This window comes from Leuresthes tenuis, unplaced genomic scaffold (genome assembly GCF_036924035.1).
Source record: "Leuresthes tenuis unplaced genomic scaffold, fLeuTen1.0.hap1 SCAF_17, whole genome shotgun sequence".
NCBI lineage: Eukaryota > Metazoa > Chordata > Actinopteri > Atheriniformes > Atherinopsidae > Leuresthes > Leuresthes tenuis.
The window spans coordinates 20,042,436-20,069,478 of record NW_027325371.1 but is presented as its reverse complement, the minus strand read 5'-3'; the positions used below and the strand labels follow the sequence as shown (position 1 = coordinate 20,069,478).

The 27,043-nt window shown below is 40.4% G+C and overlaps 1 protein-coding gene across 3 annotated transcripts in view; it reads left to right on the top strand.

Annotated features, from left to right (window-relative positions):
- The first annotated feature begins 548 nt into the window (after window positions 1-548).
- The window catches only part of LOC140272853 (microtubule-associated serine/threonine-protein kinase 1-like), a 46,447-nt gene continuing 19,952 nt past the window's right edge, over window positions 549-27,043 (top strand). For 2 of the 3 annotated variants that reach the window (XM_072368345.1, XM_072368343.1), the window contains exons 1-5: window positions 549-1,454; window positions 11,166-11,197; window positions 21,854-21,948; window positions 24,765-24,840; window positions 25,792-25,864. In XM_072368345.1, the coding sequence (XP_072224446.1) occupies window positions 1,416-1,454; window positions 11,166-11,197; window positions 21,854-21,948; window positions 24,765-24,840; window positions 25,792-25,864 (315 nt within the window). In that variant the 5' untranslated portion in view covers window positions 549-1,415. The remainder of the gene's footprint in view (window positions 1,455-11,165; window positions 11,198-21,853; window positions 21,949-24,764; window positions 24,841-25,791; window positions 25,865-27,043) is intronic. The other variant, XM_072368344.1, reaches the window with a different exon arrangement.

Sequence of the window (27,043 nt, the reverse complement as noted above, 5' to 3'; positions counted from 1 at the left end):
TCTGCAATAGCACAGACAAGCGCTATGTTACCAGAGTCTGGCTTTAACAATTGAGTTGAGTTGAGCTGAGATCAAGTAAACACTAGGACGTTAAACCGGTTGTTATTGCACCAACCTTTATGGACCCATAAAAATTAAGCGTGTACATTCAACACTCTTTTGTTTTCATATCTGCGCACGAGTCATGTCAAACTGTACTAAATCAGAACTAAATTGTTGTTATGCTTTTTTTGTTCAAACATTACGCACCAATCAGCTTTACAACACTATTATTTCTGTGCCGCTGTCTGTGGTGCTGAATTTGGCCCCAACAGCCAAATTTAATTCTCATGGTTTATAAAGTGGTAACCTACGTCCAGACTACAAATAAAATCACCAAATAAAAGCAATAAAACAATCGCCTATGCAGCTTTGGTGTCTCAGTTGACACAGCTGTACTGGGTTATTTCTTCTTGGTTGGATGTTCCCCTATTCATCTGAGGAGAACCACGCCGCTGCTCGCGTAGGAGGAGGGGCGAGAGGGAATCCCAGGAAGGGGTTAGAAATATCGCGTTGCTGGGGTCGACCCGTCCAGTCACCACTTCCCAGGAAGTTAGGATTGAGAAGCAAAGAATGGATGAATGAAACTGAGAGGAGTTTGAGCTCAATGTGTTTTGGAAAAAGTAAGACAAGGAGAGATCGCGCTCTCTTCAGTAACGGGAAGTGAACGTGCTTCTCAGCGGCGAATCTGCGGTAAAGTCAGCCCGACCGAGTGGCTCTAGAATGAAGAAGCTCCACTACGATGCATCACTAATTTACCGCCTGCTTGTTTTCGCCTGCGCAGAGCTTTGAACACGCCGTCCTTTGTGATCGGATGCGGAAAGAGGCTGACGTTTCCTCGGTTCCTGTTCAGCAGCAGAGGAATTTGGGTTGATCCCACATGAACATCGTGTTTGCAGGGATTGACGAGGCCCTCGGTCGATGAGCTGGGCAGCATCAAAGCTCACGGACCTCTGGCAAAATGTCAAGGATGCTCCGGTAAGGACCTCAGATGGCAGCATGAGTGTCAGCAGAGGAGACACGGGACTGAGGTCTCACGCGAAGCTGGGGGAACCCCTGTCCTTGCTTTCTTAGAAGCGTCTCTTTTTTAACCACAGAGAATGGGACCGCACAACCTGTGTGCGTGTTCGTGGATTTCTTCGACGTGACATCGGACTGCTGTGTGTGCGCGCCTCTTTGGCTCCGAGTGCGCCAGGACGCTGCGGCTGCGGCTGCTGCTGCTGCTGCTGTTGTGCAGTTCGGGTGTGAACAGGAGCGCCGGCGGATGCCGAAGCCCCGCCGGGTCCAAACACATATTGGTGAAGGGGTCAGGGGATTGTTTTAGTGAGGGGGAAACCCTCTGCTAAGAGCCCCGCAGCTCCTCGTTAGGCTACGCCATGGATGACTCGGGAATAATTAGGCGCCGGAGGCTGCAGGTGAGCCGTATACAGCGGGCAAGAGTTCTGCTTGATGTTGGACGTTTGTCTTATTCATTCAAGCTGTAGGCTGCTGATTGTTTTCTTAACTGTCTGAGTTTATTATTGTTTTTCTTTTCTTTTTTGTCTTTTAATTGCTGATAATGACTAAATGAAGATCAATTTCCCTCAGAACCTAACATGCTATATTCAATTAGCTTTTCTTTGTTAAACTAAAACCCAAATAGATTTAGAATAAGACCAGGAAAAATATTAAATCAAATATGTTATTTTCCAAAACATTTTTTTAAATGAATCAGTTCAGACAGCTAATGCATTCATTTCCTTACTGGTTTTGCTCAGACCGCAGGAAATAGTCCAACTGGGATGCTGGGCAGATACCAACTCAGATGTTAAAGCTAATTTTTCCAGTGGCCAGTACCGACTGTTTTTGTCCCTTTTTAAAATTTTAATGAAATATGCTTTATTTCAGCCCTTCATCACACATATTTTAATGAGGGCACATTTTCTCATAAAAATACATCCTTTAACATGAAAAGATTCTGTGAGTAAAATGAATTACATTTTTCTAAATACTTTTTTTTAAAGCTTGTTATATCATTACCAACTCTGTGACTTCTCACAATGGCAGAGCAAAGTCAATGCAACACAATCAGGACATCGCAAGAAAGTGACCACATTAAAGCTATATATATTCTTTATAAATCCATATCACATGCAGCACCTGTAACATTCAGGCTTGTAGCAATGCAAACTCTCATTCCATTTAAGGATCCCTTTGTTTTTACACACTATCGTGTCTTTAAGGGAACGCTAGTAATGAATGGTCTCTCATGCATGCCGGTCTGACGCGTTCAGATGACTGTGTTCATCCATTATGAAGCAGCCTGCTTAACCAGGGGTCATACCCTCCCCTCCATCATTGTGCGGTGCAGTCAAGTGAACTGAGCGGAGATGAGCAGCCCGCAGGCCGGGCGGAGAGCAGCCTCCTGTGGGCTTCTGCACTTGCACAAGTGTGTGTGTGTTTGGGTGCATTTAATTTCTCTTTTTCATTCATTCAGTTTGTAGTCCATCGGTTTAATTTACTGAGGAGAAGCATCATGAAGAAACGCTCTCTGAAGTGCATTTCTGAGTTGCTTGGAGGAAAATTGACCCCTATAGCAGTAAAAAGAGGGAGAGGGGTGTAAATGAGGGAAGGAGGGATTACAGTGAGGTGTTCTGATGATTTCATATCTCATCATCCCGACCGCTCAGCTCACTGCGCTGCTTCTGTGATGTATGACAGGAGCTGTGAGGGAATTAATCATCACAGAGTCAGACTCACAAAGTCGCTGGTATTTTATAGATATAGGCAGGCCAGCTGAATGATTTAATGTGTGTGTGTGTGTTTGTGTGTGTGTGTGTTAGAGAGAGACAGGGTTATATTTAATAGATTTGTGCATTTAGCTTATCTGCACAAGTTCTATGCCTATATGTTATCTTTATGGCTTTGTGTGTCTGTGAAACCGTGTTGACAAATGATTGGCTCTGCAAGGTCTGTTCAATTGCCGTGTTAGTCCCCTGGGTCTCATCATCCCAACTGCCTCTCACGCTCTCTTACACCTATAAAAGCATACGCACACTCATTCCCTCAGCACCATATGGTGACACACCCCGCTCCTCTGCAGTTGGGGTCAGAGGTCACACCCATGATGCATTGCTCCAACATAACTAACATGAAAGGAACATGATCTTAGTGCTTCTTTTCGGCCTGCCATTCTCCGTGACTCTGCAGCTTCTATTTGACTAGCTTGCATTTCATAAACAGAAGCTATGTCGAAATAATAGCAATGCTGTGAGAGTTTGCAATCATGCTATCTGTATGACTAAAACTGAACTGAAATTGAGGTTTTTCAAAATTTTGCAAAAAGTAGTAAGAACTGCTGCTGACTGCTATACAGCTTTCCCTTTTTACAGTAAGCCAACATATAGCTACTGCATCAACAGATAGCAATAAAAGCTTTTTGTATTTTGCTGTGTTCACCATTTGAGGGAAAACCATTGGGCATCCTAGTCTGTACTCTTCTCTGAAAGTAAAAGCCTGCAAGCTGCTCATATTCTCCTCAGAAAGTGAAAGCTTGATGGTTTAGCAGGGCAGCTCTGGCCCTTTCTGTGATCTTATGTTCTATTTCTCCAGAGTCTGTCAGCTCACATTACCTTTTATATTGTGGTATAGTCATAACTGACCCATTTGAAGTTCAGTGCTCCGTGAATATTATATATATATATATATATATATATATATATATATATATATATATATATATATATATATATATATATATATTCAATAAACATGACAAAACTAATGATTGTAATTGAATTTTTGTTAGAGGGTATGTTGGAGTTTAGAAGTTAAACCCTATGAATCAGGATGTATACCAGCAGCTCTGATACCCAATGAGCACAGAAGTACCACCATTTAGTTCAGGGCTCTAAAATTTTTAATTACCATATGATAGCTGCATTCTTCTCCAAAATACTTGGTGGAGCAAGGAGCATTCATGTGTGCATGTTCACAAGAGCTCCATTCTAAACCAGGAAGTGGACCTCAGAGAAAACGTATTAGAAACCAGAGCGAAAAGGCAAAATAATGGAAAAAATGCTTAAATTAAACCTACTAAACAAATAAATGAATTAATCAACCAAAGCTGATCCTAAATTTAGTTAATACACTCATAGCACTGGAACTAATGATGAATTCAAGATAAACTAAGAAAGAAACAGATCACCTAAAAGATGAAGGAGAAAGTGGTGTTCCCTCACAGGGTAACCCATGTACACCTGATTAAACAACAGAACCACCTTAAGCAGCAATAACTTGAAGTAATTGTTTTCTGTATGAAATTATCAGTCTCTCATATCATTGTGGAGTGATTATGACCCACTCTTTTTTGCAACTCTGCTTATGTAATTTATGTTTATGGGCATAAACAGCTCTTTTAAGGTCCAGCTACAGCATTTCAATCAGGTTGAGATCTGGACTTTGACTGAACCATTGCAACACCTTCATTATTTATTTAGTTTTATTTTTTTAAGCCAGTCAGTGGTAGAATTGTTGCTGTGCTGTCCCGCTCTATGACCCAATTTCACCCTCCAGGGTCTAAAATGTAGCTCTTTGTGCAGTTCCTCTGAGCCTTACTCAGTCTGACCTTGGGGTGAACTTGCAGGGATGTCCAACCCTTGGAAGATTGTTAACTGTCTTGAATGTTTTTCACCTGTGAATAATCTTTCTCTCTGTAAAATGCTGGACTACAAATTATTTGGAAATGGCTTGATAATTCTTCCCAGATTGATGGGCCGCAACAATTGCTCCTCTGAACTCTGAAGGCTTTCTCCTCGGTGTCGTGTTAACACACACCTGCATGCCCCAGACGAGCAAACTTCTGCTTCTATAGAGCCGCTCACACCTGGCTGCTAATTAACTTCCTAATTCCTATGGAAGCAGTTAGGGTATTGTTCTTTTATGTACTGCTTCTTTGTTTTAGCTTAACTTTTGTTAAATATAAAATAATTACACAGAATGATATGTCATGTGTTGTTGTTCATCTGAAGTGGCATTTACAATATTTTATGACCTTGTGAGGATCAGATTTCATGGTGTCTTTAGAGTACTAATGCACATATATGTTTAATCCCCACCCATCAGCCCTTCTGTAGTTCTATCTTTCAGCCCCGTACTAGTTAGTCAGCCTCTGCTGTAAGTGATTGCTGATATCACTCCCTCTTGGCACTGAAACACTCCTTGATTGATCTTTGTTTTTGTCCTGGCCAGCTCCCCAGCATTTCTCTTTGCGCAGCCTTGACAAATTGAATGGGCTGGTCAGTGCATCCTGTGTGAGCAGCAGTGCACTTCATATTCATGCAGCTCACCTAATGCCATTTCCTTATTACAGGGTTTTTTCTTTTTTCATTACTTCTTTAATGCAGCCAGTATGTCCTCAAGGACACAACAGCAAAGGAGCTTTTATGGGCATGACTTAAGACCGTACCAGGAGAGAGATTTCACTCGTCTTAAGTCTCTGTCGGGTTACTGTCTGCATCACAATGTTTGTCCCTGGCTGACTTCACCTTCCTACAACAGCAGCTTCCCAGACAATTATGAAAAAAATGAAAGTTTTCTCAACCTATCTCATCCTTTCACATTCTTGCTTAAAGCTGACTCAATTGGCAAATAATGCAGCAAGGACGACAATGACCTAAAACATGAGTCAGTTGTAAAAACAGGCCTCTGGAATGTGCACCACCCCCATCCCCACTCCACACCCAACACACACACGTATATAGGAAGCACAGAAACTGCATGAGTGCAGAAGCACTAAAAAAAGGTTATTTGTTGTCAAAGTGAACAGGTTTTGACAGACTTAGGCTGTCTGCAGGTTACATATAAAAAAAGTCAAACACGAATCAGACTTTTTTTTTGCAAAGATACTTGTGCATACAAAGCAGACATTACAAGACTGTGGCACAATCACATTCCAGTGAGAGCACTTGAATGGATGTTTGGACTGCCTCCCTTACTTTTACACCAGACACCGGGCTGCATACTCACATGCTCTCCTGTCAGTGTGACGGCCGGGGGCTAAAAGGGGGATCAGACAATCATTTATAAGCTCAAACCTCAGCTTTTCTCCCCCCAAGGACACGGTTAAACCTGGATAAAAAAAGAGAAGCCGCTCAAGACGGCTGGATCTAGTGAGCAATTGTGACGCTTGCTAATCTGGGCACTTCATATATGTGACAGAGAATTCCATCTGTTGTCAGTCACTGTTTATCACCGTGGGAATGAGTGAATCCTCACAAAACATTAGCCTCAGACTGTTTTTTTCTTCTTTTTTAAAGAAAAGCTGTGGTGATGTGGGAAATGCAGCCATATAATGAGGAATAAGCATGATATTCTGACAAGATAATTAAACCACAGGAGAATCAGGACCTCAGAATATGCATTAGGACCCAGATTTGGACAAAGAACCTTGCTTCATTGATAGTAATTGCCTGCTTAGTCTTACTTTGTGGAAACCAATCACTGATAGACTTGAACTTGTATAGCACTTTTCTAGTCACACAGCACGTCTTAAGATACTTAACTACGTACTTTTTCTAATCATTCATACCCCAGTGATACACTGGGAGGCAACGTGGGGTTCAGTGTCTTGCCCAAGGATGCTTCGACACGTAGCCAGAGTCGAACCACCGACCTTCCGATTGGTGGGCGACTGCTCTTCCTCCTGAGCTACAGCCGCTGATGAGGTCTCTATTGGAGAAAGGAAGCAGAATTGAGGTTTATGAGGATAACTCAAACTGATTCTGTGTTAAGATTAACACACACACAAAAGAAAAATACAACATGGAAGTTGAGGAGACAGTGGACTGATTTCATGGAATTTTGGCAAGTAAATACAAGTCATGTCATTAGAGAATTTGAAAACTACATTTCCTTGCATAGGCAAATAATCTATTACCTTTGGATTCATGCAACAGTTTGGACTCTCAATATCAAGTCTGTCTATTGTGTCTGGGCTTAAAGCAGGACAAGACATCGTGCATCATACATTATGGCTACACTTTGTTTAATGCTCCATCGGATTCTTTTATTTTGTGTACAAGCTGGAACAAACTAGATCTGCTTATATTGTAGGTTTATGGCTTTTAGATTTAAATCCTGAGTTGTACTGTCCTACAAATGATTTAGTTTAAATTTTTTAACTAAAAACGCAAATGTGTTCTAGCATGTGTTTATCAAAAATCGCTAAACACATGCTAGAGACAGTTTATCTTGTTGGAGGATGTGCTGCTTATCTCTGCTGTGCAAGATGCAGCTCTGACCATCAGGAGTAACATGGGGGTTGAATATTTTGCCTAAGGACAGTGTTATGTGAAGCTGGGGATGGTTCTACAGGAAATTGTAATAAGTTGACGACCTACTTCTCCTCTCTGTGCCCCTACATCATTATCACCTTATTACTTTTGAGGGATTCAGACTGACATTTAGATACATTCATTATGGCAAACTAGCAAACCAATTGGCAGGTAAATTTCTAATTAAATATATTTGTAGTTAGCAAACCCCTTTCTTCCTGAGTCTGTGAACTATTGCTAGTAAAGCCACAGTGTCCAAAGTCCAAATCATTCTTTTTCTGTCCATGTTGTGATGTGAACGTCTCCACTCTTTATTGTGGCAGCTGCTCTGGCTGGGCATTCATGCAGTGCGTGTGAGTCCCCAGACTAATCTCAATTAATTTCCACCTCTTCTTGTCCTCGCTCCTCTGTCCTTCTGCTTGTAACATTTTTTTGACTGATGTCTCAAGTCCTAAAGAGCATCTAGAGGGGAGAGGATTGAGGAGAGTTTAGGTTTGCGGGAGGATACATCTGTGTACCCCTTGTTGGAAAGTTTGTTGGCAACAAAGATGTCTGGGGGTGGGGGCGGGGTTATATTAATCTCACTCTTTAAATTTAATTAATTGTAAATTTCTACTATGTAACAAACAGATTTAATGCTCATCTGACAGAAAAAAATATACTACACATAATATTTAGTTAAAGTCAATTTAAAATGACGCTCTGAAGTCTATCACCTCCCCTCCTCTCTCCCTCAGTCTGTCCTTAATGCCGCTCCTCACATCCCTGGTGGAAGGGACAAGGACACAAATACAGGGGTTGAATGTAGAAGCCGAGTGGGTGCAAATTGACAAATGAGATAAGAGACCTGTCATGCAGTCCAGAGCTTGCAGCTAGAGTTTCCTCTACGGAGGAAGCCTATGGAGCCTTCTTTGACTATAAGGTGCTCCCACAGTAAGGGATTGAAAACCAAAGTCAACATTGCTTTGGTTTTACTGAGATGGAAATCATAACACACAACCTCTGTCTGATCCAAGCTTGTGTGTTACAGTAACCCTCCTCATGGAAGCTCGATACCTCTTGCTCTTGCAAGTAATCTTCACCTTGGCTCTGACAATTCAGGGCCAATTAGCCAGATCAATGAAGGACAAAGTACAGAGGGATCAATGGATTGAATATTCAGTTGCCCTTGTAAAGAGGGATTTGTCTCAGTTAAGATGTAAACCCTGGGGAACATGCAGTCGAAGATCAACGCTTTGAAGCTCCTGACTTGTTTATGATCCTGAGTTGAGGAGAAAGAGAGAGTATTATTTTCAGTTTTTCTTGTCAGGTGAGAATTTTCTGCTCTGTTTGGTAATTGCTTTATGTGTCACAGAATTAACCTTGTGGAAATTGACTGATGAAACAAAAACACCAAAACTGCTGTGCTGCAGGCTTGTCTTTGTATTGTAGAGCTTTCAGGCAGCCAAGGTATAAATTTTGTGCTTTGACATATATACAGTAAGTGGCAGCAGGTCCCCATATGCTCGCTCCCACACCCAATATCTATCTGAAGGTTAACCTAATAACTGCATTGACTGTGGTTAACAGGCAATTATTGGACTGCTAACAGCATCTTAACAACATTACCCTGTGTGTGACACGAGAGGGTGAAAAGAAACTAATGCATTAATTGCATCTGTTACTATGAGTAATGGCTCACACCTTACACACAAACAGCACACACACAAATGCAAGGAGCTGAAGACTAGAACGCTCAGGCTCAGGGATGAGGCTGCAGCCCTCAAAGCATCCATTTCTCACCCTCTGCTCCGCCCTTGTTTACACCGTCTGTGCTCTCACTGTCCCTCTCTATCTCAATGTGCAGGGTTAGCAAAGAGCCAGGCTGTGCTCGCATGGGACCTGGCACCGCTCCCGCTGTTTTTACGCGGTGCAGTGAGTGTCGGCTGCTGTTTGGGCTCAGCACTCCCCGTCCATCTGGACCCCAGAGATACGGGTTAGCAAGTAGGGAATGGCTCTCAGCAGAGTCAGAAATTAACAGACCAAATTACTTGAAAACAAACTCAGAGTCCAACACACTCTGCATACAGAAGTAAAAGGCCCACTGCAGCACCGGTGGAGCGTTTCTGCTGAAATTAATGAGGACAAGTTGTCAGACTTGTTGTTCTTAATTAGTTCAGTATGGTTCAACTGCAGACCTCACTACCCACTGCCCTTCATGTGACCTCACTTAGCAGGTCCCTGCGTTCTGGACCAATCAAATTTGAACATGAGTACACAGCTTTTGCTAAACAAATGGACTAAACTTCCACTTATTTGCCCTTAACCATCCTCTAAACTCAGTTTCTAAAAATGTCCGAGGCAAAAAGTGGCTATATAGTGGCTTTAGTTTTCATAGGTAATAAAAATGCACACTCCTTTAAAATGCACGCTACTGCACTTCTAGTTATCTTAAACTAAGGGTATTATACATCTTGATATTGTAGTATAACCATGAATGTCTATGATCTTTTTCCTAGTTTTACATTTTTCAGTGCATGTGAAGTAAATGTTGCTCAGTAATGAAAAGCAATTTTACAATAACCAGAAGTCCAGCAAAGCACTTTTTCTGAGAGTTTTACGAGACATAAATTTTAAACAAGGCTTTATAGAGGTTTATTATAATTCATTAGGCTTGTCTGCTCTTACCCAAATTCAATTTGCTTAGTATGAGGACCTGCGGAGTGAGATCTGCAGTTGGAATTAGCAACTTCTCCATTATCACTATGCAGCAATTTATGTAACTATTGACATTAAGGACATCATTAACAAAGCACTGCGGGTCTCTCAAGCTTTAAATTTATCAAGATGTGTGTTTGGTATGGCCTACGCAGTGTGGTGGTTAGCGCTACAGCCTCAGAGCGACAATGTATACACACTTTTGTGGTTTCCTGCACATTCAGTTAGTATGCATAGTTCTTTGTCTTGTTTGTCTCTGTGTTGGCCCTGCGATGGGCCAGTTCCCTGTCCAGGATGAATGCCGCATCTCGGTCAATGACAGCTTGGATAGGCTCCAGCCCTCCGCAACTCTAAATTGGATAAAGTGGGTATAGAAAATGGATGGATGGATGTTCTTGGTGCTGCTGTAAATGAGAGCTTAGAAGAAAATCAATAGAGCTGTAACTTACAAGTGCAACCTTTATTAACCCTTGCTAAATAAATTTGCCCTCTAACCTCAAGCAAGTGATGTTTTATAGCCAAAACTCAACCATGAAGTGACAAAAGACAAAAATCTTTTAAGAAAGTGTTGTGGAGTTAAATGGAACTAAATGGAAAACCAACAGTTGTCATATCTTGGTGTCAAACACATGTCTAATCAATAGTTGAAATGCTTAACTGCACTGTCCATCCCTGTCTCTCCACCTTGACCCTGTGGCCTGTTAAAGGAAACACTTAAGAATGACATCTGCTCTGATGTGCAAACACACTAGAGTTGTATTTCCCTCCTGCTGCCAGTGGGTTACCTATTACCTATTTAACTATGTGGTGTTAATTTTGTTGATTTTTTTTTATTGAAAAGAGCTTAACATGTCTAGATTTAACATATTTAGGAGTTGTCAAACTGTGTAAATGAGAGATGTCTAAATGTATTTTTTTCTGAAAAAACAGTTCCTTAAAAAAAAAAAAAAAGAACCCCCCGCAGTTGAATCAAATATTTTGGAAGATGCTCCCAAAATGGCAACTGTGACTTCAACACAGAGCTTTGATTGATCCTGTAAAGACATATATTCAATTTTTTTTGTACCTGATCTCTTTTTTTTCTCTTCTTTTAATGTGTGTGTGTGTTTCTGCCAGAAGGACCTGCCGCTGCCTCGCAAAAACAGCAGGTGAGTTTTACTTTTGTCATTTTTACAATTCCCCATTCTTCTCTCTGCCCCCACGGTCTCTCCTGCCACTTGTCTTTTCTCTCCTCTCTGGGGGGAGCTTCAGACTCTCTGTGAAGACAAATAATCAAATTCAGCTGCTGTGCATCAACAAAGTCTGTCCTCTTGAGCATACATCAGACTGGCAGGCTTTCTTGGATCATCAGCATGATTTGCACATTCTGTTTGAAAGCTGTGAGATGCTTCAGTGGGGCTTGTGGTGTGGAGTGTGTTGTCTATGTGTGAAGGAGGAGGAGGAGGAGTCCTCCTGGAGTGCAGCTGGTGTGTGTCAGACTGATTGTGGCCAGCCAACAGCTGTGGATGCTGTCCATGGTGCTGAAAGCTATTCTGCCCTTTCCAGTTTCTCAGTCTCTATCGCCACTCTTCTCATCCCTATGCTTGGTTATGAATCTATTTCTGTTCCGCTCTCATTTCCACCTCTCAGCCTTTCCACTGTCCGCAGCTTTATAACCCTCTTTCCTTGATCCCTTCCAGCTGCTCTTTCTCTCTCCTCTTGACACCGTCTGGTTGATAAATATTTGTTTACAAACACAAAAACAGTATTATGTCAGTGTTAATAAATCAACTTAGCCAATAACCATACTTAAAAACATGTCCACGGTGCTTGTGTTTTCCTTCTACTTCAGGTTTTCTCTAGGTTGTAGTTTTCTGTAAAAAAAAGAAAAGAATTTGGACTGTATGACATAAAACATCAAATCTAAATCGGCAAATCTTCAGAGAATTATCCTCTGCTTTATGGAGCTTTTTAACACTGCTCCTGGATTCAGTGACAAAAGCTCAGATAAATCGTATGTTATTCGGAATAACAAGTGAACAGGGAATAGTTGGTAAATATAGTGAGTAGAAGAGTTAAAGCAGCCTAGTCTCACCAGAGAACAGGTAATAGGTATGCTTGTCTTCTTGTCGAAAATACAGTAATTTTACAATCTGTGGTTGTAAACTGGGAGGTGGCAGCATATCCCTGAGCTGTTTTCTGTCATGTAACTTTCATGTAATGTAACAGGATAGTAAAATCCTCAAGCTATAACCATGTATATTTTTGCATCATCATTCTAGACCTAACTATGAACATTAATTCTAACTCTAACCACATACTTGCAAGTTAGAGTGCAATAGAAAAGTAATGTATTGCTGGGGTGGGGGGTGGGGGTCTATGCGTAAAACATTGTGCAGAATGAGAAGAGGGCTTTCTGCCATCTCCTCCCTCCTCCTTATAATACTGTATGCTTGTGATTAGCAACTAGGAGCGTGTATGAAGATGTATGTCATTGACATGTAAACAAATAAAAACTTTGTTAAGATCAGATTGCAGAAAGTACTGTATTAAAGGCCCTTGCTGTATTAGGGAGTGGTTTGATAGAAAAAAAAAACATGACAAAAAGATTGTGATCATGGCTTGATGTTTGCTTTGGTGATTGGAAGATGAAATGGAAAATTCTATATGGATGCAGTCAGGAAATCTGCCATTTAATTTTCAGGAAATGTCATAAGATGTTCATCCCATTATGACTGGGAGCGATATATGTATTTTACCTTTCACGCCTGTTTGACGTTCATGTCGCATCAACATTTTCAACAATATTTAGTCCATATCTCTAGTTTCTTTAGAGGCTGGGAACTAAAAGGTTTTAGTGGAAAGTTTAAATTCTTCTTTTCTAAAGTGAACCCACATCCGAACTCTGTCCAGAGTGTCCTTCCAATTGATTTCACTGCTGTCTCTAACCTTCCACTGCAACCTCATAATTTTACCATAACACCCTTGTCTCTTGAGACAGTTTCCATTTGGATTCAGTATGTCACCGTCTCCCTCACATCACATCCCGTCTCCCCCTGTAGGACACTATTAGACCACCATCCATTATGGATGAGCTCAGCAGAGCTGGCTTCACATTCAATCTGCCAACCCATTCATGGGTAAACACGGTAATTCAGAGTTTGTGTGCATGTGTGGCATACATCATCATTAGCTATGCTTTCTTAATCTTTGATTCTATTCAAAAACCTTTTTTACTGTTATGTAACAATCCACATGAGCTTTAATTTCTTCCCTTTTTGCTGGGATAGATTAACCTCCTTCTACTCTCATTCATTGCGTAAATAGCTTGTGGTGGAAGCTTTTTAACTGAAAGGAAAGCACAAAACAGAAGCACAAGTCACAAAGACACACATTGTATGTTATATTACGTCTTAGCCTTGAGAAAATGTCCCACAAATCCCTGCCATATTTTGTTTTCTTTTTTAAAGACCCACCCTTCCTTCCCTCTTCTCTCCCTCTGTGTTGCATTACCTTTCTCTCTTCCCCTTTTTCTCTCCCTTACCTCTGGTTTCTCAGACACACTCACTCAGAAACGCAGACACAAAAGGTTGTAGACACACAGAATTGTTGCATTGCGATGAAATTTTGCCAGAGACTTGCAGCTTTGAGACTGCTCTTCCTCGACGCCCAGTTATTGCTGCTGCTGCTGCTGCTGCTGCTACTGCTGCCGTTGCCCAGAACTACAACTACAGTAGATATCCACCCAACAACATGTTCCGACGCACTAAAAGGTACACTAAGAGGCTTGAAACTGAATAGGTTTGATTAAGTTTCATTGGTAAAACAGCCTTTTTGTTCATTATGTTTTTCCCCAACATCTATTTTCTCTTTAATTAGTCTCCTTGATGCTTTGTGATTTTTTTCTTTTCCTTTTGTGTGGGTTTATTAATGTGTGCCGTATACATTACAAAGAGGCTGAGAGTGACTGGTGTGTAAGCTAATATCCATGTGTGTGCCTTTGTGTCTAACTTGTATTAGCTTCAGATACTTGCTTTTTCTGCTGAATGTACACATATAATGGTTTATCTTTCTGCTATTACTATCATACTGAAGGGCTGGTAACATTTAAGTTAATGAAGTTGCCAACAGGTCCAATATCAAAACAAGCATCCCCTTAAAATTTGTACGAAATAGTTTCATAGGATGGTATTTAAGAAACAGACATGACTATGTTTCAGCCGCAGTTATACACTGGTTGAACTGATTTCCATGTCATTTTGTACAGATACTTACTGTAATCCGTCTGACTAGTTCTTATTCTAACTCCTTAAGTATCATTAACAGTGAAACTTTCCACTTTTTCCAGTTGAAGAGTTGCCATTTTAGCACCAACCGACACTAATGATAGTTTCTCAGATTTCAGACAGCTCACTTGAAACCATCAGAATACTTTATCTCTCTTTTTCATGTATGCACCAAAAATATTATAAACTCTGATATCATAATTTCATCAGTGTCAGCTTTACTTTTTGTTTAATGCTAATAATCAAATGTTAACATGCTAAGATGCTACTGCTTGCCAAAGAATGAACAAATAGCTAAGTATTGTCATAGTAACTGTTTTAGTGGTTTAAGTAATTTAAGATGTTAAATTGATGAAAAGACACAGCAAACTTTAAAATGCTAAATGTCTGCCTCAGCAGTAAGAATTGTGTTACCAAGGTAATGAATGGTGAAAGTGCTGTCTATGCTGTTATTAAGATGTTAGAAATCAAGGAATTTTTTAAGGGGAAATTTATTTAACAGATATTCCTCAAGCACACTACTGTTTATGTACACTTTAGAATGGACTGCAGGTATTGTGAGCATGTTAGCATGCTAACCTTATTAGTCACCCTTAAAATGTGTCTCGAGAGGCCTTTGAAACTCTGTAGCTTCACTGTGGACTATAATGAAGATCAAATCATCTCTAAATATACCTACACATAAGATAAGCAACCTTTTCTGCTATTTTGCATAAAGACTTATTTTTGGCTTTTATGACAAATAGCTCGCTACACATTTGGACCTGGTTATAGCGGTGTTGATCCTGATGTGAAAATAGCAGTAAATAATTGAAAGGTTGCATCAGTGATTCGTCATAGTGACATTTCTGGCAGAGCTGTTGGTTGACTGATTCACCGTCAGCCGATGATTGCATGAGTCAGACAGAACCACAACTTTAAGACCGATTTTCCTGGAGTCTTATTCACTGATGCTGAAGGAGGCTTTTCTGTAGTTTGATAGCTGAGTTGGAAGTTTTCTTTAATAAGATACTCAATCCATTGCAGTTGTATCTGCCTTTATTTAAATTACATGGTGAAACACATACAATAAAAAAAAATCATATTTCCTTTTCTTCCATTAATAAATTAGGAATGTTTTCTTTTGTGCACACAACTCATACTTTTAACCACTCTAATTTCAACAATGTGAAAATTTGAGTTGACATTAAAGCACCAGGCGTTTCCTCTTCAGCACCCGCACAAGTGGATGTCATGCTGAGTCTCTCAGAGTGACTTAATTCTCCCCTGCTGATCAGGGCTTTAACAGGCTTCTATTACAGAAGAGACTCTGGCTATGGCCCACCTGAGCCCAGACACATGGTCAGACAGATGGAAATAATAATTGACGTCTCAGTCTCTTAAATGCCTGGTACAACAATGTCCTACCAATGGTGCTAAAAATCCAAGAGGAGCCATTCAGAAAATTCTACAGTGTGTCTTAAAGGCAGGATTGGTTCAGTTTGTAAAGTGTTTCAACGTGTTTCAAATATTTCTCTCCAGTTGCAGAAAAATACAATTCTTAGTTACTAAATCTCCAAGATGGGGAGGCAAAGTCAGTCCCAGTAAAGAGCACAAGAATGAGGGATGAAAGCAAAGGAGGTAGACACAGAAGGAGACTATGCAAGAGGTGGAATGAGAAGAGATATAGTGGAGGGCCCTAGGGTGATATCTGTGCCTGCTCTTCCATTAGGGACCATCTCACTAAGGTTACATGAGGATGCAGGACACGTTAACTGGCTTTGACTCTCCTCTCCTCTCCTCTCTCTCTCTCTCTCTCTCTCGGTCATTCTTTGTTTCTTTTGTGTCTCTTTCACTTCAGTTTGAGCTTTAGCTTGTCGACTTAAACCAGTTAACACAGTCACCTTATGAGAAATTGACTTTCTTATGAGGGAAAGAGATACTTCTTTTTTCTTTGTTTTGTTTGCCGTTAGTCCCCCATGATAATATTATGTATATAAAGATTTTAGAGGTTCTGGTTTAATTTATTAAAACATAAATCATATTCAATATTGGCAAGTCAACAGTTTCTGCTAGGAAATTAAAAGTCTGCTGTTGCTGGCTGTCTGAAATTAAGAATTCATCAGCAGGATTCATTTTGATTGCAGCACGTGAAGAATAATTTTACACCAAAAAGGTACAAGCCTGTATTCTTCTTTTTGTTGCCTTATTTGGACCTTTTTTGGTATAACCACCCACCTTGAAGGAACAAATAGTTATTATGGGGTCTCTAGCCCTAATGAAAGAGAGTCACGGTTAGGATTAGGGCTAAATTGTGAATTGAGGTCAGATGGAGGTTAGAATTAAGTGTGGTCTTGTAATGATTGAGATTTAGGTTTAGGATTTAGAATGAAAGTCAATACAATGTCCTAAAAAATATTGCTAAAAAAAAGAAGTGTGTGTATTTAAAGTATGTGTGTGCTTGTTTCAAGTACATAATGAGGACAAAAATGTGGCAGTGCACCAATTTATGGGGACTTCCTGTAGATATGGGAACAATGATTTTGTCCCAACTGGTACAAAGTCCTTAAAACTTTAGGGTCACAGTTAGAATTATGTGATAGTTTGTTTCAGGTAAGGTGCGAGGAAATGTATTATGTCAATGGAGAGTGCCCAGGAGCAATATAAATCAGATGTGTGTGCGTGTGTGTTTGTGTGTGTCTCCCTCAGGTGCTGTGGCTCAGGTGCACTTTGCTGTTGGGCAAACAGAAAAAAACACACAATGACATAATCACCTTCAGTTCTGTGCCTGTATGCCACACATTTTTCATACATCATGGCTACACCCTCCAATCATAAACACTCTTCATCTGTGACTACTAAACCCACTAGACTTAAGCTAACCAATAATGTACAAACCAAAGGATGTCAAGGAGAGGCCAAGACACCTTGGTCAGATTAAGGAGAGTGTCCTGTTAAGTGCTACAGCTCCCCCCAAGAGGGGTCCAAGGTTTGATACTCAGAAGCTAACACTTCTGCTACATCTTTCATTAATGCCTGTTTTCAGTAAAGGGCATTGCCTTTCCTCTCCTCTAAGAGTAATGGAACTGTCTCTTCTCTTTGATCCCCTCTCTCCTCTGCTATTTCCCTCTCAGGGGTTCTCTTCTAGTAAAAAAAAAAAAAAACACTTTGAAGGGCACACACTTCTTCATGGTCCAAAATGTATGAGTGCTTGATAGATATTTCTAATGTCAGCTGCCGTGTAATTTCATGGAGTGGCGCAGAGGATTTGAGCCCAATACAAAAACAAAAACTGAAGTGTTTCATCCTGACAAGGGCTAGGTGTGGGTTAGGGATGTTTGGGACACCAGACAGCTAGGGAACTAGGAAATAACTAAGTGTAAGAAATGGTGTATTGACTAATCTCTAGACTAGGTCATGATTCCAACATTTACAACAACCCTCCTTGCAGTCAAGATGAGATCTAATGGACCTAATTGAGACCAGAGCTCTGCCTTAGGGAACCATGTTGCCCATTTTAAAGTCCATCCCACTGCTGGTCATGTGAACAATACTTTTAGATTATTCACACACTGATTCAGGGAATAGCGACACTGATTATAGCCTGAACCTTATTCTGTTCTGTTTTAAAGTAAGAATGGTCCCAGTGTGGAGACCATTCTCTTTGTTTGGAATACCAACTGTATTAAAACAGATTTGTCAAGTTTAGAATGTAGGGAGACATAAATTTATGTATCTAGTGTACATGCAGCATAACAAGCACATTATGTATGTCTTCATATCAGAGGCTCCATTGAGTTGATGGTTTATGGTTCGGTATGTATCTACAGCTTCTTATTTTTGCTTCTTATATTTGTAGTTAAAGTGATCTCTCCACTGTGCCCACCTCAATTCTTAAAGTAAAAATAACCTAATTTCTTATCCTTTTTCTCTTAGCTATTTTCATTGGTCATATTAGGAGGACATGCAACCTATTTACAAGCCTGTGAACATTTGTGTATCTCAAATTACTCTAAAGAGCCCAAGGAACTATTCTACTCTGCTGCTAGTTTCTTTTTCCTAATGGCACTGATCTATTTGCCGTTTCCTATTATGTCACCATTAGATCATTTAATGCACATCCTCCCTTTTCCGTGTGTCTCTTCCACTCTCTACTGCCCCACCCTTGAACACGGAATATGACTGACTTCTATAACGAGCAGCATTTCTTTCCTTCCTCCACTCCTACTCTGTGGTCCCTCGTTGGCATTATCAGAGGTCTCCCTGCCGCACGCTGCGTAGCAACAAGCTGTCATGTGACCACGACTCTCTCTTCTCCACGACAGTCCCTCCAGGCTTGTAGATGTTAAATTTCTGGAATAAATTGCTGCATTGTTTTATGTCATCATGACACTTAAGGGCAGTAAAAAGATTCAGAATATAACAATTTTATTCATACAATGAATTAAGGTGCCCCTTTAAGACTTTCCATCAACATATTAGTTGGTGGACTTATCTCATTATGCCGTGGAGGTAAATACACTAAACCTCCACATCAACAGCACTTTCTTCCACCTCTCTTTTTCATTTCTTTTAACTTTCACTTTATCTGCTTTGTGTTTGCCATGAATCTCTCTTCCTCCATGTTTCCAATCTGTTTCTATTCGAGTCTCACATAAATGGGTAGTGTGATCGATATTAATGGTCCCCCTGCTGTTAAGGAGAGGGAGGAATATGAACGTGCAGTGGATGAAGGCTCCCGTTTGTCTGGCTTTCTTTGAGTCTTGCCAGTCCTGTCTGTGTCATCTGCTCATGCGCACAGTGAACCATAGTCCCCCATGTGTTCTGTTTATGTGTCCTGTCATGTACTGTGCATGTGTAATAAAAAGAAGGAAACACACTTTTAACCTCTTCAGCATATTACTCTTGTTTTTCATTTTCTCTGCTGGGTTTGCAGTAAACCTGTTTTCAGATACATTTGTTTTCCCATTTTGTGCTTTAATACCATGCTTGTTTCGCTTAACACCCTGTCTCTCTCTGTATAGTTTCTTAACATCTAGTCATGAATACTGACAATGATTTATTCCCGATCTCTGCTGAGGAATCTCAAGGCCAAGCACTGTTGTTTTTGTGTGTTTACAGCCACTATCGATTTCCTGCAGCACAGACAATCCATTAAACAAGAATAGTCCTGCTGCTGAGTCTTTGATATTACTCTCCCTCTGCTCCCCCCCCTCTTACTCTAAAGAAGCAACTAGTGAAGGTATAAGATCATCAAACTATGCTGAACCATACACACTGCAGCCCATGCATCCAATCAAAGAGATGATTGGTATTACGAGGATGATCTGGGAAGGAGTGTGTGTTGTGGCTGAGAGGGAAAGCTTATAGGTGACTCACCTTTAAAAAAATTGATAAAGCACTAGTGTGTAAAATTGCCCAATGGCAATTATCTGCCCTGCACGCTAAATCTATCCTATCGGCGCATGTGATCAATGTCCATAAAGCCAGTTAAAGATCTGATTGATCAGGATATCCTTTGTGCAGTCAAAGTAATGAGAATATATTGCAGATTGATTAGATGCAAAGCCACTTTCTCGGTTTTGTGACAATATTGTATTTCTTCATGTAGACATGGAATTGAAGTCACCTAGCACCTTTTTCCTGGTCGTATGAAACGCTTCACAATGTAACAAGGATTTAATATGAATATGTGAACAAAATATGCATTGTGAGCAGATACATTAATTTCTATTGTCTATGATCCATGTAGAAGTCTCAGCAAAAGTCTCATTCATAATAATCAGGTATGCTCACTGTCAACAGGAATTGAGACTAGAGGAAATATATTTTCACTCATTTTTATTATTGCACAGATTAATCTTAAAAGATTTTGCACAAGTGTTTTATATTTAAAATATAATATAATTTTTTTTTTTTTACAAATATTCAAAAAAGATGCAAGAGCAATGCTGCTGTCTCTGGGCCCAGTATATGGATATGTATATATTCATATAAATTCACAGATATTTCCTTCTTCCTCCTCTTAAGCCTTCATGGTCAAAAGAACATTAGTGAAACACAGGAATTGGAGGTCATGATGTAGGAACGTGTATGCAGCCATAGACTGTTTACGGGCTTACGAAGAATGTCAACATTCTGACCAATTAGAGACTACACTCCATCTGTGTAGGGAACAGAGTAAGGAAAGCGTTGTAATTGTGAAGTTGCATTTGCCCTGGTGCACCAACATAGCTATTTCATGTTTCTCAGTCCACCGAGGTTTTTAAAGTTTGTTAAAGATGATTACTTTATGGTGATTCCGTTATACAAGACTGATTGTAAATGTATGTTAGCTTGTGAAATTAGCCCAATGCAGAAATGTAAGTAACGATGGAAAATGCCCACACACAGAGCCACAAACTGAGTGTGTTCATCTGCATTCATGAGAACAACCTGCCTATTAAAGAAGAGATTCTTCTGAGGATGGAATGAGTGAATGTTTAGGATTTTAGCTATTTTTTTCTTATTGTTTGTTCTTTCATTTAAATAGAATTTCTTGTGAGATAAATCATTAATCAATCAGTGAGTAAAATAGTCACACTTAGAGCTGTTGTAGAAAACACTGTGAGGTTCTAATCATGATGTTAACATAGAAGAGTGAAGCCTGTCAGGGTCATCCTCTTTCCTGGTCTCACAACATCTCTGCCTCTGTGTCATCTTTCTGTGTTGATCTCATCACCGTGAGCTCAGGTTTTTTATGCTGCCATTGTCTATGAAGATCTTAGTGTGTGTGTGTGTGTGTGTGTGTGCAGTGGTGACGTGTTTGGCTCACATGTGACCCCATGTGACAGAGGGCTGAAAGGGAAGCAAGGGAAAACCAGCTTTCCTCTTTATCTAGCAGCACAGATGAGATGAGGCTGTTTGCATTGTGTTTGTTCTCTCCTCTTTGTTTCCATTTGTATTTATTTGCATTTATTTAAGCCCCTTGAAAGCGTCTTGGAGATCGAATCACATCACAAGGCTCATGTTTAAAAGTCCTTCAGATTATATGACACAGCTGCAGGGGCATTCTGATAAAATAAGTGGATCTCTTAAATACAAAAGCGTCCTCATTTTACTACCTAATGGTGTCAGAGTTGGATACAGTGCTTTTATGTTTGGTATGAGTGAGTCTGGAGTCGACGGGCACAATGTGGGCGCCGCAACATAATTAACTCAGGTCATGGAAAGTGGATTTTTCCGCACCATCCGTTTTTCACAATTATCATCTCGGTCCTTTCTCTTCTCCCTGATTCCCTCCTCCAACTTGACCCTCTCCTCCGTTTCTTATCTCAGCTCGGAGGAGCCGGATGGGGACGGATAACTGAGGAAATTGAATTCTCTTTATCACTGTTGTGCTCATGCAGTTAGTCATGCATGTGCACGTGTCAGCTTCTCCTGTGCCTATACATGCAGTAGCACAGATATATATGCACACAACACAGATATGGTATCCAAGCAAAACTCTTCAGCGGTCACTCGGATACATCCGAAGCAGCATCCTCTCATGTATTTATCTCTCCCTGTTTCTCTCTACAGCTGCCGCACAAGCAACAGGAAAAGTCTGATCCTGACGACCACGTCTCCCACGCTGCCTCGCCCTCACTCCCCTCTGCCCCTCCCTGGACACCTTGGTATGCACAGCAGTGAGCTTGACTTACTTTTGATTCACTTTGATAACTTAGATGCAAAAGATTTATTCAGAAGACTTCTTGCATGGATCGAGTCAACTCTGTCATGACTTGCAATGGTTTATATTTCAAAATAAAACTTGTTCATGAAATTACAGGGCTGTAGATCACAGACAACAAAAATTGTGATATTCCACTCTTGTCCATTGTTTTCCTCACAAAGTAGCAGCCATTGTTAACCTGTAAATTGTGGCCTTTTAACTATAATATAATGAAATACAGTTTGTTAAAACTAATTAGTTGATATTTTGGGTAATAAGAGAAGCTTGATACCACTCTGACGCCCAGTATTGTGATGTTTAAGCAAGCATTTGGTTAGCTTAGCAATAGGACTTGAACCAGCTAGAAACAGCCAGTCCATCTCTGTCAACGGAAAAACAAATCTACCAACCAGCACCTTTAAAGTTTTGCAATTAAGGTTTTATGTATTGTTTGTTTAATCTGTATAGAAATTAAAATTCAACAATGACATGCTCTGGTTTTACAATGTATTATGAGTTTGGCGGTTACCATCAGGTTGCCAGGCAACCAGCAGGAAGTCCAGGAAATTACTTCCAGCCAAGTCTGAATATACTGAACAGCAAATTGTAGTTTGTACTCCACTTTTGTACATCATTTGTCTTTATAGTGAGGCTAACATTGGCTTTGTATTTACAGTACAAACCAGATAGTGGTATCCGCCTTAATAGGACTATGATGAGAATAAAGCAAAAACAATGTCCAAGATGTCAAACTATGAGTTTCATTACTTTAATCCTGAAGCAGAACTACAGAAAATGGATTTTAAAGAGGGTCTTTCTCTCTTAAGAGTAAGATTTTCAACTGCCTCCACTGGAATTTTGGTTGTAAACACAAGGGGCTAGATGTACAAAATGATGTGTAGTTTCCACACAAACACAGGTCTATTGGCAAATATATTGGCACTTTTCCCTTCTTAACTTAAAGCCAACGGTAATTTCCAAATCTTTTGTATTGACAATCCAAAGGTGTTAGCTATCATACTGAAAGGTGATCTCAATACAGTTGTCTCAGTTTGCAAGCAAGAGTTCACTCAAAAACAGAAAAACATCTCTCGTTATTTTGATTATACATGCATGTATGATTATATATGCAACTAGCAGTCCCTCTTCATAGGCTCTTCAATATGAGCCTTCAAATGGAAAAAGTCCAGATGTTGTGGAAAACTTCTTGTTTCATACTGGTGCCCAAATTGGAGCTGAATGACTACAGACCGGGCTTTGACATCTCATATCATGAAGACCTTGGAGAGACTTCTTGTTCGTCGCATGAGATTGCAGGTTGCTGATGATCTTGACCCCCTCCAGTTTCCCTACCAGAAACACATAGGAGTGGAAGACGCGATTCTGCACATGCTGCATTGGGCATATGCTTATCTGGATGTGCCTGGTTCATATGTGAGAGTCATGTTCTTTGACTTCTCCAGTGCCTTCAGCACCATACGGCCTCTCATACTGAAAGACAAGCTTCTAGGTATGGGTCTGGCCCCCTCCCTGACATCGTGGATTATAGACTATTTGACTGCCAGACCACAGTATGTCAGGATGGGGAGATGTGTTTCTGGAACACTGGAATGCAGTACTGGGGCTCCGCCAGGTACGGTTTTGGCTCCTTTTCTTTTCACCCTGTACACATCAGACTTCAGGTACAACTCAAAGTACAGGGACCTTGTGGAGTCCTTCTATGGCTGGACCAAAAATAACTTTTTGCTCCTGAACACTACCAAAACCAAAGAGCTGGTGGTGGACTTCAGGAGATCTAAAACTCCATACTAGTTAGTCTGCATTGATGGAGGGGAGATAGAGACTGTTCAGACCTGCAAATACCAGGGTGTGGTGCTGGATAATAAACTGGAGTAGTCTGCCAACATAGAAGCAGTGTACAGGAGTGGCCAGAGTCGTATTTTCTTCCTGGGGGAGTTGCACTACACACAAAAACTATAGGCGCCTGGACAAACTCGTAAAAAAGGCCAATTCTGTTGTAGGTAGAAGACTAGATCCTCTAAGTGCTGTGGTGGAGCAACGGATGAGGAGGAAACTGTTTTCTGTTTTGGAGAATGATAAACATCCTCTCCACAGCATCCTGGCAGGTCAGAGGAGCAGCTGCAGTGAGAGTCTCATCTCACTGAGCTGCAGGACTGAGAGGTTCAGGGGGTCCTTTGTCCCCACAGTCATAAGACTTTTTAACAGTAACTGCTGACATGTTCTTCTCAAATTTATTTATTTATTTCGTCATTGATTATTATTGTTATAATTATTATTGTTGTTGTTGTCTAGTATGAAATCATTGTAAATATTTATAATTTTTTGAGCTACTCGACTAATTTGAATTTCCCCCAATGGGGGATGAATAAAGTATTTTTCTATTCTATTTTCTATTCTGTGTGGCCTTAGGTTGGGTTTCACCAAGTTTCTGCCAACCAAAGCTGAGAAGATTATATGTGTTGCACTTGACACGTTTCCTTAACTTTGTACGTTTTATTGATTAATTTGTGGTAAAAGTTCCTGTCGCAGTAGAGGGCAGCACGAATATGAACCTTAGACTCGAAAAATCAATGATGGGCCATTAAGCTTTAGAAAACATCTTAATCAATTTTGCACCATTTTCCTCCCAGGGTCACGGGATAAGTGACTACCAGGATAAAAGGCTTTTTTTACTATGTCATACCACTATGACCTTCTCTGACACTTTTGTTTCTCTTTTGTGTATAATCCTCTGTACTTGTCTTGTTGCCCCAACAGGAAGCAGCCCCCTAGACAGCCCACGGAACTTCTCTCCAAGCAACCCGGCACACTTCTCATTTGCCTCTTCCAGAAGGTCAGTGCTTAACGACAATCTTCTACAAAATATCAGGTGTGACTGCACTTGTTTTATTCAGCCCGTGTATCCCGTATTTGTGTCAGAGGTGAGAGAAGTACAGAAAATGAGGCAGACTGTAGTCAAGTCAGCTTGAGACAAAGGGCAGAAGGAGAAAGGGGAGGGGGCAAGTGAGCATGTGGGTCCGTTGTTGTGAGAGATTTCACACATCGTGGGGTGCCGGGAACCTCACAGGTGCGCGCGGCCTAACAGGCTGACTCCTGTATGACACACTCACAACACCTTGGTGAAGTGAGAAGGTAAAAGGGTTGAGTGTGTTCACAGGTGTGCATCTGTTCATGGGCATTTTATTCTTAGCTGCTGAGAACATTACAAATATTACTGCTACGTTTAATGATAAATACACCATGAAAACATATCACATAGGACTGTGTCCATTCCCACCCTACTGTCATGTACTTTGGAAAGGTACTGTTGTTTGTGGCAAGGCATTCAGAGAGTGGAATAAGTCCAACAGTGGTTATATTATTATAGACAGAAACGTGCCACTGTTACATGTCTATTGCATCACAACACCTACCCCATGTTCAAATGCACATTCAAAAAGAATACGTCTGGAACGCACAGAGCTGTGAGCTCAGTCTGATCCAACATCTTATAAGTCATTCGTCGGCTGATTGATTTTATTTTTTGTGTGTGTTCCTCAAACTGAGTATGTAAATTAGGTTGCTAAGGTTTTGTCTTACTGTTACGTTTATCATTTTAAAAGTCACTTTAACTTTTTTCGTTCCTATCCAAACAGCCAAGCTAAATTTCAGAAATTACAAGATCCAAGATTTTAAACAAAATATATATGTGTGTGTGTATATTAATATATATATGTACATACATACACACATAGGTATGCATACCACTGAATTTTAAAGGATATTACTTTTGTGTTCCCTGCAGAGCGGATGGAAGGCGATGGTCTTTAGCGTCTTTGCCCTCCTCTGGATATGGCACCAACACTCCCAGCTCAACGGTAAATAACTTTTCCAATATAACCAAATGTACAGTATATGAATTAGGCCTTTCCAACTAGGTGGATTAGTGCCCCGGAGCCTACTTATGTTGCTAAAAGCTTGATTTGAATCAGTTCCCAGTTTATTAGATGTACCTAACCAAAACTAACACAAACTGATACATTGGTCCGGCAAAAATAGATTCACTGCTTTTGGGTTATCTTGTTTCATTTAGCCTGGTATAACTTGTAGACTGTCAGCTGAGAATATATCCTCATTAGTCATAATTACATAATACCAACAGGTGTCTGTTACTGGATTTACATTTGAAATATTCAAAAGGTCCATTTAGTACTACTTCAAGGAGCACTAAAACTACAAACTTCAAACAAAGAAAATCTTTCTCTTTATAACAACATGGTGCTGTGGTGTTGTTTAGAGGACCTTGAAGTCATGTGCGGCTGTCATCCCACAATCACTGCACTGTCCGGCTGTAAAACAACCTTTGTGTGTTAGAATGTTTTACTTGAAATACGCAGACAGAACATTAAACTTAATCTCCAGTTTGTCACTTAAATTTCTCTTCCTCACTGTCTTTTGATGTGTAACTTATTGCCTAACGGAGACGTCAGAGGCCTGGGTCATTTCTCCATCCGTGGCAGAGGGTTGGATATGTGAGAAGATGGCGTGAGACTGGACACATGCTGTTTGACATTAATTTAACCATGGCCTAAAATTTTCCAGATATGATACCCCAAGTAAAAGCTTTGAACTATTTAGATAAATAAATCCCTGCTGCAGTTACAGTACTATCTGCATCATTTTCATGTGGATACGTTCTATCACATGACCAATGCAATATTATAGAAAAGCAAAAAACAGCATTATAACCACTTTCAACGGTGCTATTTTTGCCTGTGGAAGAAATTTTGTTCCACAGAGTTGTCACACAACATAAAGCAATATAAGACACACAGTCATTTAAACCAATAAGCCATAACATTAAAATCACTGACAGGTAAAGTGTGACACCGCTCTGCGGGTAAAAACCTGGACACCTGCCTTCATATAGCTGTTACTTTGACATTTGTGAGTGGTCTGGAAACCACACCTCCAAAATGGAAAAAGCACTCTCCTGCAATAGCAGCCTCGCCCAGGAGGACAGTAGTGGGCTCCCCTGAAGAGTTTGAGGTATTCAA